Raw genomic sequence first — 21,053 nt, 5'->3', positions numbered from 1 at the left:
AATGGGACAGCATATATGAGATTCAAACTTTTTTCTTTTAAGCTGGATTTTGAAGAGATTTACAGAAATGTAAAACAATGCCATTCTTCTTACTAATTTTTTGGTCATGGAAAATATAGTTATTTTTCATTTAAAAATATTAGCATGGGGCCGGGTGTGGTGGCTCACGCCTGTAATCCCAGCACTTTGGGAGGCCGAGGTGGGTGGATCACGAGGTCAGGAGATCGAGACCATCCTGGCTAACACAATGAAACCCTGTCTCTACTAAAAAAATACAAAAAACTTAGCCGGGGGTAGTGGTGAGCACCTGTAGTCCCAGCTACTCGGGAGGCTGAGGCAGGAGAATAGCGTGAACCTGGGAAGCAGATCTTGGGTGACAGAAAGAGACTCCACCTCTAAAAAAAAAAAAGACATAACTGCAGCATGGCCTGGTAAGTGCGGAGGTAGGCTCCATGAATTTGGAGAAGACAGAGGTATTAACCAACTCTGAAGTAATTAGACTGTTAAAGGCTTCCTGGAGAAAGCAGCATTGAAGGTGAAATGTGAAATAAAAAGTAGAAATAAGGCTGGAGAAATATGGGAGTGGGGGCACATGCTTCAGGGCTGCAAATACCAGGCAAATAGTTTAGAGTTTATTTTAACAATAATGGGAAGTCATGTGAGGATAGTGACATGCTCAGATTTGCATATTAAAGATTCAAGTTGGCTGGGCACAGTGGCTCATGCCTGTAATCTCAGCACTTTGGGAGGCCAAGGCAGGCGGATCACCTAAGGTCAAAAGTTCAAGACCAGCCTGACCAATATGGTGAAACCCTGTCTGTACTAAAAATACAAAAATTAGCCAGGCATGGTGGTGGGCGCCTGTAGTCCCAGCTATTTGGGAAGCTGAGACAGGAGAATTGCTTGAACCTGGAAGACAGAGGTTGCAGTGAGCTAAGATCGTGCCACTGCAATCCAGCCTGGGGGAGAGAGTGAGAATCTGTCTCAAAAAAAAGATTCAAGTCTGTGAACTCAGCACTGGACCAAGCTGACTTAATAGACATCTACAGAACTCCACCCCAAATCAATAGAATATACATTCTTCTCAGCACCACATGGCACTTATTCTAAAATTGACCACATAACTGGAAGTAAACCACTCCTCGGCAAATGCAAAAGAATGGGAATCATAACAAATAGTCTCTCAGACCACAGTGCAATCAAATTAGAACTCAGGATTAAGAAACTCACTCAAAACCACACAACTACATGGAAACTGAATGACCTCCTCCTGAATGACCATTGAGTAATAATGAAATTAACGCAGAAATAAGTAATTTCTTTGAGAACAAAGACACAATGCACCAGAATCTCTGGGACACAGCTAAAGCAGTATTTAGAGGGAAATTTATAGCACTAAGTGCCCACAGGAGAAAGCAGGAAAGATCTAAAATCAACACCCTAATATCACAATTAAAAGAACTAGAGAAGCAAGAGTAAACAAATTCAAAAGCTAGCAGAAGACAAGAAATAACTAAGATCAAAGCAAAACTGAAGGAGATAGAGGCACAAAAAACCCTTCAAAAAATAATTGAATCCAGGAGCTGGTTTTTTAGAAAAGCTTAGCTAGACTAATAAAGAAGAAAAGAGAGAAGAATCAAATAGACACATAAAAAATGGTAAAGGGGAGATTACTACTTATCCCACAGAAATACAAACTACCATCAGAGAATACTATAAACACCTCAGGGCAAATAAACTTGAAAATCTAGAAGAAACAGTTAAATTCCTGGACACATACACCCTCCCAAGACTAAACCAGGAAGAAGTTGAATCCCTGAATAGACCAATAGCAAGTTCTGAAATGGAGGTAGTAATTAATAGCCTATCAACCAAAAAAAGTCCAGGACCAGGTGGATTCACAGCTGAATTCTATCGGAGGTACAAGGAGGAGCTGGTACCATTCCTTCTGAAACTATTCCAATCCACAGAAAAAGAAGGAATCCTCTCTAATTCATTTTATGAGGCCAACATCATCCTGATACCAAAGCATGACAGAGACACAACAAAAAAAGAGAATTTTAGACCAATATCCCTGATGAACATTGATGCAAAAATCCTCAATAAAATACTGGCAAACCGAATCCAGCAGCACATCAAAAAGCTTATCCACCATGATCAAGTGGGCTTCATCCCTGGGATAAAAGGCTGGTTCAACATACGCAAATCAATAAACGTAATCCAGCATATAAACAGAACCAAAGACAAAAACCACATAATTATCTCAATAGATGCAGAAAAAGCTTTTGATAAAATTCAACACCACTTCATACTAAAAGAAAATGCTCAATAAACTACGTATTGATGGGATGTATCTCAAAATAACAACAACTATTTATGACAAGCCCACAGCCAATATCATACTGAATGGGCAAAGGCTGGAAGCAGTCCCTTTGAAAACCAGCACAAGACAAGGGTGCTGTCTCCCACTACTCCTATTCAACATAGTGTTGGAAGTTCTGGCTAGGGCAATCAGGCAAGAGAAAGAAATCAAGGGTATTCAAATAGGAAAAGAGGAAGTCAAGTTGTCTCTGTTTGCAGATGACATGATTGTAATTTAGAAAACCCCATCGTCTCAGCCCAAAATCTCCTTAAGCTGATAAGCAACTTTAACAAAGTCTCAGGACACAAAATCAATGTGCTAAAATCACAAGCATTTCTATACACCAATAACAGACGAGAGTCAAATCATGAGTGAACTCCCATTCACAATTGCTACCAAGAGAATAAAACACTTAGGAATACAGCTTACAACAGATGTGAAGGACCTCTTCAAGGAGAACTACAAACCACTGCTCAAGGAAATAAGAAAGGACACAAACAAATGGAAAAACATTCCATGCTCATGGATAGGAAGAATCAATGTTGCGAAAATGGCCATACTGCCCAAAGTAATTTATAGATTAAATGCTATCCCCATCAAGCTGCCATTTACTTTCTTCACATAATTGGAAAAAACTACTTTAAACTTCATATGGAACCAAAGAAGAGCCCATATAGCCAAGACAAGCCTAAGCAAAAAGAACAAGGCTGGAGGCATCACGCTACCTGACTTCAAACTATACTACAAGGCTACAGTAACAAAAACAGCATAGTACTGGTACCACAACAGAGATATAGACCAATGGAACAGAACAGAGGCCTCAGAAATAACGTCACACATCTACGACCATGTGATCTTTGACAAACCTCACAAAAACAAGCAATGGGGAAAGAATTTCCTATTTAATAAATGGTGTTACGAAAACAGACTAGCCATATGTAGAGAACTGAAACTGGACTCCTTCCTTACACCTTACACAAAAATTAACTCAAGATGGATTGAAAATTTAAACATAACACCTAAAACCATAAAAATCCTAGAAGAAAATCTAGGCAATACCATTCAGGACATAGGCATGGGCAAGGACTTCATGACTAAAACACCAAAAGCAATGGCAACAAAAGCCAAAATTGACAAATGGGGTCTAATTAAACTAAAGAGCTTCTGCGCAGCAATAGAAGCTATCATCAAAGTGAACAGGCAACCCACAAAAAGGGTGTAAACTTTTGTAATCTATCCATCTGACAAAGGGCTAATATCCAGAATCTATAAGGAACTTAAACAAATTTACAAGAAAAAAAACAACCCCATCAAAAACTGGGCAAGGTATATGAACAGATACTTTTCAAAAGAATACATTTATGTGGCCAACAAACATATGAAAAAAAACTCATCATCCACTGATCATTAGAGAAATGCAAACCAAAACCACAATGAGATACCATCTCACACCAGTCAGAATGGCGATCAGTAAAAAGTCAGGAAACAACAGATGCTGGAGAGGATGTGGAGAAATAGGAAAGCTTTTATGCTGTTGGTGGGAGTGTAAATTAGTTCAACCATTGTGAAAGACAGTGTGGCAATTCCTCAAGGATCCAGAACCAGAAATACCAATTGATGGTTTGCAATCCCATTACTGGGTATATACCCAAAGGATTATAAATCATTCTTTTATAAAGACACATGCACACGTATGTTTATTGCAGCACTTTCACAATAGCAAAGACTTGGAACCAACCCAAATGCCCATCAATGATAGACTGGATAAAGAAAATGTGGCACATACGTACCATGGAATACTATGCAGCCATAAAAAAGGATGAGTTCATGTCCTTTTTAGAGACGTGGATGAAGCTGGAAACCATCATCCTCAGCAAACTAACACAGGAACAGAAAACCAAACACCACATGTTCTCACTCATAAGCGGAAATTGAACAATGAGAACACATGGACACAGGGAGGGGAACCTCACACACTGGGGCCTGTCAGGGGGTGAGGGGCTAAGGGAGGGATAGCATTAGGAGAAATACCTACTGTAGATGACAGGTTGATGGGTGCAGCAAACCACCATGGCACACGTATACCTATGTAACAAACTTGCACGTTCTGCACATGTATCCCAGAACTTGAAGTCTAACAAAAAGTATATACATATTCAAGACTGGCAGAAATGTAGAGAAAAGAGAGATGTAAGGCAAGACTGGATGCAGAGGGCGGCAGCAGTAACCGAGTGTATCTGTATTGAACACTTACAGCATGCCAGGCAAAAGACAGAGTGGCTAGACATATCTGATTTCATCTCCACTACAACCCCATAAGGTAGGTACAATTTTCCCCATTACACAAAGAGGATGTTGGAGCTTCAAGAGATTAACTAAGAGATATCTGCAAGTTATTATGACAAGGCTTATGTGCATTTGATACGGGAAGGGGAAAGAAAAACTGAGGAGTCAATGTTAACATCCAGTTCCTCAGTTTAGTTCAGTGAGCAGATAGTAATACCTATCACTAAGATGGGCAAAACAGGAATACCAAAAGATTTTGATGGAGAAAGGGATGGAGTTGATGAGTTCTGTTTGAGACAGGTTTAGACCTGTTGAGTTGGGGAAAAGAAAAGAGTTAGACATCAATTGTCAGCTGAGTGCGCAAGGCTGAATCTCAAGAGAGAAATCCGAAGTAAGCCAACTCATGTAGAAAGCATCTACAGATAGATAATCACAGCCATATGAGTCATTGAAGATATACAGAAACACTGTGTGACATCAAAAGAAAACAGGCTCAAGATGGAAACCTGAGGAGCACTAATATTTAAAGAGTGAGCAAAGAAAATCAAAACTGAAAAGCAGCAGCCAGAGAAGAAAAACATGGCACAAACAGCTGCAAGCAAGAAAAGAATGTGTTTCAAGTAGGATGTGATCAACACCAACAAAATTATCAGAGCAGTGAGGCCTGAGAAGCACCCACTGAACCTAACAATAAGGTGATTCCACATGACTTGGTATAAATTTCAGGGAAGTGGGTGGGGTGGGGGGTGCGGAAAAAAGCCAGAACCAATGGTTTGAATAGTGACTGAGAGGTGAGAAAAGAGAATAGGCATTCGTACCTTTCTATGGTCCAGTTATCCACAGAAAACAAAGCACAAAGACCATGGAATATTCAGGTGAGTCAGAGCACAGTGGCCTTGCTAATACAGCATCTGATTAAAATTAGCCCAAGGGAAAAGAGCTGAGGATTCAAAATTGGAATGTCTGGTCTCCCAGAAAAATTTGGGCACTTTGTCTAAATTTTACCAAATGACTTACTCGTATCTCAATTTATGGGGGAACGGATATGTCCCAATTTTCTCACAATACTGTTTTGAGTATCAAATGTTAATTGTCAGGAAATAACTTTGCAAGATTAAAAACTACTTTGTAGAGGAAGTAATAATGAGTTTTAGGGCCAGCCCTGATTATTGCAAGTACAACTTTAACAAGGGGAAGAAAAAACTTTTTTCCCCTCTTTTTACTCAAACAAGAGGACAAGAGGGGAACATGAGCAGAGAACATATTCCTGCTTCAAATAAATGAGTGTACGGTTCCCAGTGGCTTCAAGAAAATGGCATTAGTTCCAGCTTGACATCCAGACACTTGGATGACACAAGAGGCACTTGGCTTTTTGGAAAATAAGTCCTTCTGTGGGATGATACTCTTCAGCATAAGAGGCAACAGTGGAAAGTGCATCAGTTAGAGAATCCAGTCACCCTGGAATGGAATATGTGCTCTGCCAATATGAGTCATCTGACTTGAGTTACTTAACCTAACTAAAGTTAAATTTCCTCAAGGGAATAACAAGAGTGTTTACTCCATGGGATCAGGAGGATTAACAGAATGGTGTCTAAAGAAGAACTGAGCAGGATGCCTGGAACACAAGGAACACAAGAAGTGCTCCATAATTGTTAGTAAATATTCTTACTAGGACAGGACCTGTTTCCTCTGCCACAGTAAAGGCCCTGTCCACAACATTTACTTAAACAGTGTTCATCCCAGGACTAGAGACAGAGCCAGTGTCTAGCTGTTCCTGCTAATATGTGTAGGTGAAGTAACCAAATCATATACTCACGTTCTGGGGAACTCTGCTCCTGAAGAAAACTGTAGAGCATTATGATTTAATATTTCAAACTCTATTACCTGGGACCATCATAGCATGCATCTCTTAACATAAGGGGCTGTGTGTTTTATAGAACATACGATGAATATTTATATAAAGTAGGATCTTTTGCCAAGCTCAGAATCAGTCTACTGATTTTACTGTTCACTGAAGTTTGAGCTAACTTTCTGTTTCCCTGCCTCTGAAGAGATACATCTCTCACTTCTTCCTGTTAGAACAAAATGGTCTCATTCTCTTATCTGCTTTCTAATCAACAGGGTTCAGCTAAACGCAGAGGGTCCTGGATTCTTTGGCTTGCAAAATCCATATAGAGGTCCATATAGATTTAGAAGTAGATCTCAATTTAAAACCACAATTCTATCCATTTCTGGAAGTATTATATGGTTCCCCAAGCATTCACATTTCAGTGGTGATGCCCATCTGCGGCAAAAATAGTAAAATAGAGCCAACTCCTAAATGTAGCACCAGAAGTCCTCTAGAGGGGAGGTAATAATTTCAATGCATATTGAAGTACTCAAATTATTTTAGTAGTCTCTACACCTAAGGTTTACATTTTCAAGGATTTACTGCCAGTGCTTGGTGAAAGTGAAGTGGAGGTAAACTGTAAAAGCCTTTCTGAAGGTGAGTCACCATGGAAACCAAGACTGAAATCAAAGGCACTGGACTGACTTATTTCTCACTGATCTTTTTATTTCATTAATTCTTACTGTCTTTTTATGGCTATAGCTTTCTTATTTAAGTTGACAGACCCTTGGGTGTTCAGATCTTCAATGGAAGACAATTTTGTTAAGGATAATGTAGCTATATCGAGTAACATAGTATTATGATGATGATAATAACTATGTATTGAGGACATAATTTGAGCCAGTCCCAATGCTAAGTATTTTACATAAACTGTCTTTTGTATGATGTATTACTGGAAGCAATGCAGGTAATTAAAACTGTCTCATATCTTTATTGAGTTGGCACATATACTAAATATATAAGTGCCCGAAATACATTAAATGCTCAATAAATGTTAATATTGTTCTTATTTTCTAGTCCAAAAAGCTGTCCTATGAGTAAGGCTCTTTTTTTCTCAATTGACAGATGTAAAACCTAAGGATTACAAAAAGAGGTTAAGTCACTTGCCTGTGATTTCCCAGGTGGTAAACAAGAGAATTAGAATTTCAGCCCAGGCTCGCCTGACTCCAGAAGCCAAGTTGTAAACCATTATGCTGTATTCTCTAAGATAGTTAGAGGTCTAAGAAGCTCACCAAATAAACTGGTTACAATTATGGATTATTTTTAATTAGGTTCAAAAAACTAAAGACTTAGAGGCATTATCAATGCTCACTTGATTTTTTTTCTCTAGCTATTCAATTAGTTATTTAAAGAAAAAAAAAAAAGTCAAGGTGTTAAATATTTGACCTTGGAGGGCATAATGCTACATTTCAGGTTCACCTTTAATCTAGACTCACAGATTTTTGTTTTTATTCTCCTTAAACTTCAGGCCAAGAAAAACAACAGAGTATCTTAGAAAGAGACGGAAGCCAAATTAAACAAGGCTCCATTCTGAATGTTTTCAATGCTCCCAAATCCTATCAACACAAAGGTAATTGGATGAAAGTTCCATTTCTTTATAAAATAAATCTCAAGACTACTGAAACAGACAATTGGAATAGTGTGAGAATAAATTAATTAGTTTTGATTGCAAACAGGAATCTACTGTTATATAAAGTTGGAAATGGGAAAATTCTGAAAATTACATATTTAGGTAGTCTAGAGTAAACATTCTTTTTTTAAAATAAATTGCATTGTAAATGACCCTAATACTAGCTGTTTGCACTTAGTAATGTGTACATCCCTTGAGGAAACACCACTTGGAATACAAATAACTTGCAAACCCATTACCAGCCACATTAAACCACTTTCATTAGAGGTTGCTTTCCTTTTCCTGAGGATCACTGATCCTTCTCAGCTTCAGGTCTTATTTGCCACTTCTATTTATATTCCTATTTTTCTCCCCCAATCCCTACTACCACCAAAAGAAATTCACTTTTCTCAAAAAAAAAAAAAAAAAAACAAAAACAAAAAAACAAAAGTATGTTAAATTCAAAGAAAACACCTTTAAACGATTATTATGGTTGAAAAGTAATGGGTTTTTATGACTAGGAAGCAGAAAACTAAGTCCCTGCCCCTCAATATCACCCAAGATAAGAATAAACCATGGAAAGCATAACAGCTGCAAATCTCCCACCCAGATGAGAGAACATCCCTAGAGAGAACATCCCTAGAGAGAAACAAAGACCTATCCCAATTCAGGAAAGTTCACCTGATAACTGTGTGAGAAAGCTCAAACTGCCTCCTAGCAGCACTGTCTTACCTATGTAAGGAGTCAGTGATTCTGTTGAAGTACTCGGCTCGGCTCACCTACTCTTCCCTCCTTGCTTCAACTCATTCCCTAACACCTATGCACAAACCACTTGCTCCAGTGTTGTGCAGTTAAGAATGCAATTGCTTCAGAGGCATCATAAGGGAAGATTTCCATTCTAAACTGCCAGAAGAGACAGTGGATTCATTGGCAGAAAACTAGCATAAAAGTGACAAATGGACTGAAAAGTTTCATACTAGACATGCCTGAAGTCTATCCATAGAAGAAAGTACTATTGTCGCTTATAGTCCCTTAAAAAAATTCATTGTATATGAAAGAGTAAAAGAAAATTTCATCCTCTAAAAAAGAATTCATGTAATTCACATGAAAATTCATCACATTTGGTATAAGCAAGAGTTCAATCAATAAACTTTTTAAAACCCAAACGAGATAAGCTGAATTGACTGAGTCGTAACTTTTCCATGAGGGATTTCCAACCCCCCAAAATCCCTCACCTTTCTAAACTAGTAGCAGATGTTTTCTAGTACCCATGTGACAATCATATATGGCCTTGTGATATGTTTTACAATGTCTGCTTTCGTGATTACTGCAGATTTGCCTTCCATAGTCACTTTTCACAGTTTCCATCTTATTTCTTCTCTTTTCTTTTCTTTTTTTTTTTTTTTTTTTGAGACGGAATCTCGCTCTGTCGCCCAGGTTGGAGTGCAGTGGCGCGATCTTGGCTCACTGCAAGCTCCGCCTCCCGGGTTCACGCCATTCTCCCCTGCCTCAGCCTCCACAGTAGCTGGGACTGCAGGTGCCCGCCACCACGACCAGCTAATTTTTTGTATTTTTAGTACAGATGAGGTTTTACCGTATTAACCAAGATGGTCTGGATCTCCTGACCTCGTGATCTGCCCGCCTCAGCCTCCCAAAGTGCTGGAATTACAGGCGAGAGCCACTGCACCCGGCCGCCATCTTACTTCTTAATTATAAGGTCTCTGAGGATAAAAGTCATCATCATCCTAGCCTCCGCAACTCTAGTACCATTTCCTTAATGCGACTAAGCAATGTAGCCAGATAGGCAGTGGATGACTAGTAACTTCTGTCCGTAGTTCAAAATCTAAGGTCACGGTTGCTCTAGCTAGAGAAAGTATGGTTTTCTAGATTGTAATTCAAAAAATGCACTATAGCATAGTGTGTAAGATTGCCTGAGGTTCTACTACTTACTTTGTGACGTTGGTCCAGTTACTTAACCTCTCTGTGCCACATTTTTCTTACGTATAAAATGAAGATAATAATGGGACCTTTATCATAGAGTTAGTATGAGTATGAAATGTGATAATACAAATAAATTGGTTAAGGGAGTAATGCCACATAGTAAAAGATCAATAAATCCTAGCTATAATTATTATATTACATATAAAAGGGTTCATATGACTCCTAGAATAGTGGGTAAAGATGTGATTTTGGGAGTTAGATATGAAAGGAATGAAAAGCATTTTCCTAATGGATCCCAATCACACCTGGCATCAAGGCAAACTAAGCTCTTGACATCACAGTCAAATGAATTACGAATGTCCCTCATTTTCCCAAAGCCTTGAAATACAATCAACATACTGCACACAATCACCTTATGTGAGAGTGATCTAATAGATCAGAATGGGGCCATTGTCTTGGAGGATTCTTGACAAGAGACCCAGGTAACCTCACCCTCTGTCCTGCCTTTCCAGTTTCTTACCTGAACAAGCAGGTTAGAAGGCATTCCTAGAAGGTTTACCCCCACCATTTCTCAGCCCATAAAGAGGGAAAAAAAAAAAGAAGAACTAATGTTCTTTATCTCTTCTGTCCACAGTCAGTGATTCCCAGAAACACCCTCATCTAACCCATCATTACCCCTACCCCAGGAAAAACTGCAGTACATGACAACAGGCAATGCAAACAACATGTTTGCAGTATCCACACACATACATACACTCCTTTTTGCTACATACCACTAGCCTGGCCACCATTAATATGAGCCCAGAGTTATTCTTTCTCCCACTCTGGCATCACAGGGCCAGAAGATAATGAAGGAAGAGATCTAACAATACTTAAATAAATAACCATTACAGGCAAAATATTGAAATAGAAAAGGCTTATCTTTGGGGCCTTTTGCATACTCTTCAGCCATGCCTGCTCTTCTAGAAGTCTCTGCAGGCAGAGCCTTTATATTACCTTCTGACTTTCTCCAGATTCAAGTGGTCCTTACATCTCACGAAATCCACTGTGGATGGCTCCTTAGCTCCCACCTTTACCCACTCCAATACATTCCACACTCCCACATCAGATTAATTTTCTGAAAACAAAGGTCTTATCCCACTTTGGTTTTTAAACACATTTATTCCTAGTGTTCCATTATTGGAACACTAAGCATGTGGGAGTTATTTATATCCTCTGCTCAAGGTCATTGCCAAGGTCTGATTGCAAAAATTCAAAAAACTGCAACCTTAGGCATAAATGGGTTGTTCCTTAATCAGACGTATCACTGTATCACGCATTATAATTATATGTGCATATGTCATATGTCCTCCAATAGACTGTAAAGTCATGTAAGCACTCAAATTATCGACCTCATCTTAAACAATCTTCACCCATCTATTCAAAAAAATTCTAATGAATACATGTTATAAACCAGGCACTACACTAGTCCCTAGAGAGAGGAGTCAGACCATGCCCTTCAACTTGTTAAAAATCTTTTGGAGGGTAGAGGGAGGCAGCAGGGGTTATAGCCACATAAGCAGAAAACTGCAATACATATAAAATAATTTACCTGTTATAATATAAGTGCAATATATAATATGTTATAATTGCACAAGCACCAAGAAATACAGGATTTCATTGAAGGGACTTCGACTACACTCTTGAGAAGATCAAGAAAGGCTACTCAGAAGAAGTAATGTCTAAACTGATACCAGAGCATAATCAGGTATTTCTAGAGAACCAGGCACTATAAATGGTCCATTAAAATTGGAACTGTGACAAATGATAAGGTTTAAGAAACACTCAGGGACCAAATCAGAAAAGGACTTTAAAGCCACTATAAGTGTTTGAAGTTTATCTAAAAGGCACTGAATTGTTTTAACAGGATGAATGATATGATCAGATTTGTATTTTAAAATAACCACTCAAATTAGAGTGCAGCAGACATTTAAAATGTCTGTAGAACACATGAATAGTTAAGTGACATCAGCACTGTAAAAAATATTTCAGGAATTCAGAAAATACAGAAATCAGTAAATCAGTGCTGGCTGTGATACCCCAGAAAGGTTTTATGGTGCAGTTTAATTGGGCTTAAGAAAGTAGATTTTCACAGAGCAATTTAAGGAAAAGAAGAACATTTCAGCCAAAGGCAGGAAGGGTCCAAGGAAGATAATGAGCTCAGAAGTGGTTGAGCAAAAGCTTATGGGAATCCATAGAGCAGTGAGTAGTTTAGTTTAGTGGGTGCTAGGTCTGGAGCAGTAGGTTGACACAGGACAATCAGGCCATAAATGCTAGGCTCAAGATTTAGAGTTTACCAGCTAAGAGACAGTTCATGGAAGTTTTTTGAAAGAAAGAGTGCTGCTTTGAGAAGACTGAATATTGAAAATTGAAAAAGGTTAAAAATAGAACCTGGCAACCAGGTGATGGTAGAAATGTGAGAAGAAAAAAACTATGTGCAATGCAGGAGATAGGCTGCAAGATATATATCAAAAAATATGTATCAGAAGAAGAAACTCTCTGAATGGAGGCATTTCCAGCAGCTCAGTGTGATAATTCAGAAAATAGGATCTTCCTTCTATCAGGCTGTTTAACCACTATCTACACATAAGAACTTGAAAATACAGTAATTGAAAGAGGAAATGAGGGAAAGGAACATTCGAAGAATGAGAAAGGAACACCTGAACAAACAAAAGGCAGCACTGAGGCCATTCTTAAATGTCCTAGATTAATAACCCAGGAGTATCCAGATATTTGGGGCTTCCCTGTGTATGCTCGGAACTCCCCTCAATAGATCAGACCTTTATCCAGAAATGAGGGCTCCAGAGACCCATTTGGCTAAAAGGGCTCCCTCCTCTTTGTTGTTTGGGTTACTGCTTCTATCTAACTCTTTGCACTGTCAGTAGCTATAAGAGGCAAAACTATTGGCTCAATTGTTCTACTGTCTACAGTTTGAACTCAGGCCTCTTTGATATCCCAAAGCAACAAGCTAATTTAATAGTACTTACTTAAGGATACAGAAGAAAAATATTTAGAAAACCTTCCAAAATTGTCTAACAAATCTCCAGAGTTCATTAGTCTATCACCTGAGAAAAGCTGAGCTAATAAATATCACAGCCCTCAACCAAAAGAACAGTTATTTGAAAACTAAGTCTTGTAGAAGATTCAGTAAATTCCTGGACCTTAAAACAAATTTTATTAGCCTTTTTCAAAGTCAAAAACCAGTGTCTCACAATAAACATGTGCATTGTTTATTCCACCCTATGAGGAAACTGAAGTTGTATTCTTTAGGGTATGTAAGCATTAATGACCCTAAAATTTTACTCCAGAATTGGGTGGTTTCACACTGGAGCATACACAAATGCCGTGGGCTCAAGTCCGTCAACTACCAGCAAATCGATGGATTCTTTTGGATTGGTATTTCATTTGTCATCGTTTAACCAATGATTATTGTTTTCACTAGGACTTTTTAGAACATCAGGCAGGGCGCCGTGGCTCATGACTATAATCCCTGCACTTTGGGGGGCCGAGGCTGGCGGATCACCTGAGGTCAGAAGTTTGAGACCAGACTCACCAACAGGGAGAAACCCCATCTCTACTAAAAATACAAAATTAGCTGGGTGTGATGGCACACGCCTGTAATCCCAGCTACTCGGGAGGCTGAGGCAGCAGAATTGCTTGAACCCGAGAGGCGGAGGTTGCGGTGAACCGACATCGTGCCATTGCACTCCAGCCTGGGCAACAAGAGTGAAACTCAGTCTCAAAAAAAAAAAGAAAAGGAAAGAAAAAGAGAGAACATCAAAGAGATGTTTGTTAGGCTGATTAAGTGGCAAATTTTCCTTGGCTTCCTTTTCTTTCTAAGGTAATTATGAGCTTCTTCCTGTCTCTTTTTGTTGCCCACAGAGGCCATAATGAGGGCAGTTAAATATGCAAACATAAGAATGAGAAAAAAAAAGGTGTCAAGATACATATAATTTTACCTATTGAGACATCCTACCTGCTAATAAACAGAGAATCATATTACTGGTACACTTAACCAATTTTCCTAAATAATTTAGGCATGTTTTCCAATGTCTTTGTGAATGTGGTGCGGGGAGGTCTTTTGCCCCTTTAAAATTCATCAACACCTCCAGACACTGCAAGATAAGGAGGTCATGCAAGTCAAAACAATGTGTGGGCTACAGATACGCAGCTTCAAGTCAGTCCTCTAAGTTTCTTTCCAAGCGCATGACCATACCTACCTGGAAATACTGGAGTCAGCTCAGCTGTTCCCCATATTTGATAAGAAAAGAATGCAACTAGACAGCAAATACTTTATTTTCTTAAATATTAGCATAATTTGTGGGCATTTCCATTTTTCCAACACATCATTTCTCAGATATTACCCCAGATATAATAGCATGCTCAGAACTGGAACTACAGACAATTTACTAAAGAACATGCATAAGGGGACCACAAAACCCTTCTAGGTCAAAGAGAGACCACCTCTGATACGTCATGGCGTCAGAAAGTTCTACATTTCCTTAAGGGCCATATACTTTAATTGTGGTAAGATATTTCTAACAAAAAGAATACCAACCTACCTATAATGTTATTAACATGGAATTTATTTGATTACAGTTTCCCTAACTGTAATCTAAAGTCATGTTCATTAGGAAACGCCAAATTTCCAAGAGCAGAGTATAGTATGCAGCATTTCCCAAACATCTTGGACTCCAAAAACTTTTTGTAACAAACTAACATCGTCCAAAAATGACAAACAATGTGGAAAATACTATATTCTGCTCTCCAGTAGCAGTTGTCAGTGGGACAGGAGTAAAGGAAAACAAGTCAAAGCACTGAATTAACTGAGTTTTAAAAGACAGAGAGCAGTTTCGGAAGGATGCAGAAACTACACTTTGTCTACTTCACAATTTTAAGAATTACCCAATCACAGAGTATTTATTATAGAAATAATTAGGAATAATTTGATTTTATGTTTACAAACAGGTATGATGTTTAATTGCTCCTAGGTAGTTCCAAGCTGTTCTCAAAGCCAAGGTATTACCAAATGCCTAGTAGTACCCTGTTTGTGTACTGAAGAATTTTTTTTTAATCATTTTGGATAAATACTAGAATCAAATATTAGACCTGACATATGACAAGGAACTAACAATATAAGCCTAGTCTACCACCATCTGGATGACCAAATTAGAAGCTTGGTCTCAAGGCCGCCCCTGTTTCAGCCCTGAATGCCTCATGTAATGTACACAGAAGCCAGAACTACATTATATCTCGTTTTCAAATGGCACTGGTTAACCAGGCAACTGTTAACCAGGGTGGCATGTGATAATCTTCTTCCTTGCTGACCTTGTAGGAAGTGTGTGAGCCGTTATCTTTCTGGGAAGATTTAAGTAACTCATTCCTATCTAAAAAGCATGTTAAGGTGGCGTCACACCCTCAACTACTGCATAAACTTTTCAATAAAACCTTATAATCACAAGAGTCTGACCTCTCAGTTCATCGGGCGTAAAACTGCAGTTTCTGGCTGCCAAATCCCTTAACAACATTAACCTTTTAATCCTTTAGCCTCGTCTAGTGAAAAGCAAGTGTCACCAGATACCGCCTTCTACTTCAGAAATAAAACAAGATTCTTTCTCCTGCCCTTTTCCCAAATAAAAACGGCTCATATACAAAGTGAGGTCTAGGGACACCCACAGTACAGAGGGCTGCCCGGGCCTGGCGGCCTTACCTGGTTGAAGTGCAGCTGGCCAGGCTCCGGGACGCCCACGCGGGAGGCGGCTCCCATCTGCTCCAGTAAGTGCTGGAGCTGCGCCGCCGACAGACTCAGATTCGCGCCGAACACGCTCAGCACATCCTCGCTGAAGGCGAGCCCTGGCCCCTCCGCCACTCCTCCGAGGCCGGCGGCCGCCAGCAGCAGGAGCCCGGCCACCGCCCGGCCCGGGGTCATCCTGGCCTGGGCTTCCCCTTGAGGGCCCGCGACTGGCTGCCGCGCAGAGGGACGCGCGCGGGCGCACTGGCGTCCGTGCCCAAGGGCGCGAGCGTCAGTGCTCGGCGCTGCTCCGAGTCAGAGGTGGCGCGGGACGCCTCTGGTTCTCCGACGCCTTCGAAAGAACAGCAGCTCGCGACCTGCGGGGCATTGAAGTGGCAGCGTAGCCGCGGGGAGCGATAGGCGGAGTGGGCCCCCCGGCCTCCTGGAGAGCCTGAGATAAAGAGGACAAAGGGGGACAGAGATAAAGGCCACCAGGGCACCAGCCGGCCGGCTCCAGAAACGCTGCGTGGCAGTAGCCCTCAAAAGCCCGGCCGGGCATGGGGCCAGACGCCCCGAATCCGGGTTTGCAAACGCCCCAGGATTTGCGTACATATGCTCCTCCCGGATATAAAGCCCCAAACCACGCCACTTCTTAGGAAAAACTAAAACCACACTAACTGTAGAACTCCACCTCCTCTTCCTGTCTTTCTGCTTTATTCTCTCCGCCGCAAACTTAGAAGAGGTGAGACGTGCAGTCCCCAAGGAACTGCAGAAAGGGGCTCTTCCGGAGTCCTGGGGATTGCGTGTCTAAACGGGACCCTCCCTCTCCCCGGATCTCTTCTCTGGGCTTGGCAAGTTAATCAGAAGGACTCGCTGGCCTCTCACCTCTCCTATCTGTTTGTTTCTGTCTGTCTCTGCGTCTTTCTGTCTGCGTGTCAACGTGAGACTCGGTCTCTGGATCTCTCTCTTTCTGTCTCCCGCCCCCACAACCTCTGTATCTCTGACAGGTCCGCAGTGAAACTCCGCGATCCGCTCCGGCGCTCTTTACAAATAAGGGGAGGAGGGCCATGTCCCCGCCTCCATAGCACGTGGTGACCCATTTCTCCAGCCTGAACTCCCGCACGCGTCCACGCCGGGGCGCAGGACCGCCGGCCTTCCCTCCGCCTGCGCTGCTCATTCCCAGCATCAGCCGGGCCCTCTTCCCTACCCTCATCCCTAAGGGTTACCTGATGCCACCTCCGTGTCGGGGTCCCTAACTGCTCTCTGGTCTCAGATACGCATGCACCTTTTCGTGACCTTGATGAAACCAGCTTCCTGAAATGGAACCTGGAGACCCTTGCATTGTCTACATGATTAACAGGAATTGCTTTTTTGTCTCACTTCTTAAAATCAGAGGAGAAAGAGGAAATCCAACGGTAGCGGTGGCGGGCTAGCTGAGCCAGCACTACCCAAGCCGGCACTTCCTGGCGGGATATCCGCAGATCAGAGGCATGTTTATTTGTTCATATGGAGGCTCAAGAAAAGCTGACTTAGGTGTGATGTCAACAGGTTTGTGTAAAGTGAGTGTGGTGTTTGAGGCAAAGGTTGTATCTGGTGGATATAGCGGTTCAAGTGTAAAGTGAAACCATGCTTCACTGTTAGATGGCTGTGAAAGGAAAATAAATCTTGAGACTCCAAAATCACCAAGCTAAAGGGAAACATTAAGCAGGGAACAGCTTAGGGCAAACCTGCCTCCCATTCTATTCAAACTCATCCCTCTGAGGCTCATCTGAGACAAATGAATATCTGATTGCTTTCTCTTCTCCATTGTTTATGCAAAAAATGCAGATTCACTGGGCCAGACTAAACTGTGTATTCAGTGGAAGGCTGATAGTGGCTTCAAAAGAATGTAACCTTTTGTCTCTTGTCTATTATACTTCTAACATGGAAGCCCCCACTTCCAGTTACTGAACTGAACCAATGTACATCTTACACATATTGATTGATGTCTCATGTCTCTCTAAAATATATAAAAGTAAACTGTCCCCCCATCCACCTTGGGCACATGTCTCAGGACTTTCTGAGGCTGTGTCAGGGGCACGTCCTTAACCTTGCCAAAATAAACTTTCTAAATTGACTGAGACCTGTCTCAGATATTTTGCATTCACATGACTAAGGACAATAAAAAGAATTCAAGGTGCTGTTCTTGCCTTTCATCAGGAGAATGCACAGCCTCCTAAAATAGCACATTTTAAAGAGACATTAAGTCTAGACAAGGGGGAGAAGATGGGGAAAGGGAAAAAAATCTTAATCTTACAAGAGGAACCTAAAGACATAACTGCAGAAGAAAGAGACAGGTAGAGAACATTCCCAGAGGCTAAGGATCTAGGCAGATGAAGCCGAAGGACTGTCATATGGAAGAAGGTTTAACTATATTACATCTAACTCCAGGGGACGGAAGGCAGCAGTCATGGGGCAAAGTCACCCAGAGGAAGGTTTCTGCAGAATTATAAGGCATGGCTGCCTTGGGAGATAGTGATTTCTCCATGATCAAAAGTGATTCAAATCAACAGATCCTGGGTGACCACCTATACTATGTGCTAGAAGGATGCATGCCTGAAGGAAGATTAACTAAATGATCTTAATACTCTGCTCTTTCCAATTATAAAATCTATGCATTTGTTAATAATAATATACAGAATTATGTTGATGCTAAAAGGGCAAATATTTCACCTAAGGGCCAGAAGTAAGTTAATATCACTTGTTGATATTAAGAGTAAGTTGTGCTCTTAAATCACTCAGCTCATGGGACTCTTCAAGCCTTTTACTGGATTTTAAAATATAGTTTGTTGCCTATTTTTCCTTTGGACCTCCATGATGCAAAATGATTTTTGGAAATTAATGAATACTCTAAATGGCTAATCTATACCCAGCAAGTTGTTTATTTCCAGCTTTTCTAAAACTAAATTTGTTCATAAAGTGTTGGATTTTAACAAATATAAAAGGTTTATAAAAACACAAATCTTGGCTGGGCACTGTGGCCTGTAATCTCAGCACTTTTGGGAGAATAAGGTGGGTGGATCACTTGAGATCAGGAGTTCAGACCAACCTGGCCAACATGGAAAAACTCTGTGTCTACTAAAAGTACAAAAATTAACCAGGCATGGTGGTGCGCACATGTAATCCCTGCTACTCAGGAGGCTGAGGCATGAAAATGGCTTGAATCTAGGAGGCAGAGGTTGCAGTGAGCCAAGATCAGGACACTGCACTCCAGCTTGGGTGACAGAGTGAGACTCTGCCTCAAAAAAGAAAATAATAAAAATACAAATACAAATCTTACATTGTGGATTTTTAGAATATATAATTTATCTATTTATCAGTCATTCATGTCTATGCACATACATTATGGCAGCCCATCAACTCCACAAAATTAGAAACAGTAAAATAAATGACCAACCTGCATGCCAACTTTACTAAGCCCAGTTAACATAATGCAATTAAGAGAAAGTATTCAGAAAATTTCAAGTTACTAACTACCAAATAGGTAAGGCTAATTTCTAGATCATCCAGACTAATAAACTATAATCACCAAAAAACTACAGGTTAGGCATCTCTAATTCAAAAATTCCAAATCCAAAATACTGCAAAATATGAAACTTTTTGAGTGCTGAAATAACACCAGTGGAAAATTCTACACCTGACCTCATTTGACAGGTGCACAAAATTATTGGAAATATTATGTAGAATTGCCTTCAGCCTATGTTTATAGGGTGTATATGAAACATAAATGAATTTTGTGTTTAGACTTGGGTCCCATCCCCAAAATATTTCATTATATATATGCAAATATTCAAAAATCTTAAATAATCCAAATTTGAAACATTTCTGGTCCCAAGCATTTCAAATCAACTAATAACCAGATAATGTTTCATTTACTGATTTATTTATTTATTTATTTATTTATTTTTTAAGAGGCAGGATCTCACTATGTTGCTCAAGCTGCGATGCAGTGGCTATTCACAGGCACAATCCAACTACTAACTACCACAGAGTTTTGACCTACTCCATTCAGACCTGAGCCAGTTCACACCTCCTCAAGCAACCTGGTGGTCCCCACTCACCACCACCCTACTCCTGAAGGGCATCATATTGATGCCAAACTTAGTGATTGGCACAGCCCACTACATCCCAGAATTCCTGGCCTCGAGTGATCCTCCCACCTCAGCCTCCTCAATAGCTGGGATTATAGGCCTGTGCCACTGCACCCAGCCAGATAAATTTTAGGGCCCAAAATATGGCATTCTATAAGTACTATTATTACAAAAGAAAAATACTTACAATTTAAAATATAATGTGTAATATATAAAATATATTTTACTTAGAAATTTGCCTTAAAGATCGAATACTTTTAAATGATAATGAGGGTAGCATGCCAAGAACACTGGCCAGCGTGTTGAAAAACGTCACATTTCTGACTCAGGCACTTGGAAAACCTGGGAAAGTCATTTGACCTCACCAGGATGAATTCCCTCGTCTGTAAAACAAGATACTTGAGACAGAAGAATATCAAGTCTCCATACTAGCCTTATTATTTCTAAGTGTCTAATTTGGAAGTTGCTTGTCAGAACAAAACATGAAATACCTAAAAAAGAAATAAGACTTCACTTCCCCAAGTGAAAGGACAGTTAACTTCAAATCTAACTTTCTCTAATGGTTTCAGCTTTTTCTCAGTTCAGATCTTTTGTGACTATTGCAAATATGAAGTAAACTGGCCTCTTCTAAACATTTCCGTGCATGCATCTTCTCTGTGGAAGGACTAATGAGGGAATCTAAAAGATGGCTCACCCCTTTCTCTTCTTCTTCTTCCCTTCTCTTCCTTACCATCCAGCCTGGAAGTCATTAGGTGGAGTGTAGCACAATAGTGTCTGTGTGAAGGGGAGCCATAGGGACCCAAAGAGGGGTGTTGGAGCTTGAACAAGAAAAAAAGTATATCTAAGTAGGAGAGAATGTAGCGTGGACAGTAAGAGCCCAAGTAGGGTCCTGAAGGTGTCCAGATTTGGGAAGAGACATGGGAAATCAGAGCTGCATCACTAATGGGATAAGGGTGTATGCGTGCGCACAAGCACAGACTATCAGACCCAAGTATGATCAGCAGAGTATCCTTCCGAGCATGATCTGTCAGAGCCCAAGCTGGAAGAGCAGGGTGTCCACCAAAGTA

The 21,053-nt window shown here is 40.4% G+C and overlaps 1 protein-coding gene across 3 annotated transcripts in view; it reads right to left on the bottom strand.

Moving 5' to 3' along the window:
- Positions 1–16,898, bottom strand: part of SLC39A8 (solute carrier family 39 member 8) — an 85,571-nt gene extending 68,673 nt beyond the window's left edge. Inside the window, exons 1-2 of one of the 3 annotated variants that reach the window (XM_017958888.3) lie at positions 16,742–16,898; positions 15,836–16,307 (exon numbers count right to left, since the gene is read on the bottom strand). In XM_017958888.3, coding sequence (XP_017814377.3) covers positions 15,836–16,054 — 219 coding nt within the window. In that variant the 5' untranslated portion in view covers positions 16,055–16,307; positions 16,742–16,898. Of the gene's footprint in view, positions 1–15,835; positions 16,308–16,534; positions 16,710–16,741 lie in introns of those variants that run through there. The other 2 variants (XM_009207261.3, XM_031664403.1) reach the window with 2 other exon arrangements.
- Positions 16,899–21,053: the final 4,155 nt, after the last annotated feature.

Source organism: Papio anubis, chromosome 3 (genome assembly GCF_008728515.1).
Source record: "Papio anubis isolate 15944 chromosome 3, Panubis1.0, whole genome shotgun sequence".
NCBI lineage: Eukaryota > Metazoa > Chordata > Mammalia > Primates > Cercopithecidae > Papio > Papio anubis.
The sequence above is the reverse complement of the archived record's forward strand: the minus strand, read 5'-3'. Positions and strand labels throughout refer to the sequence as shown.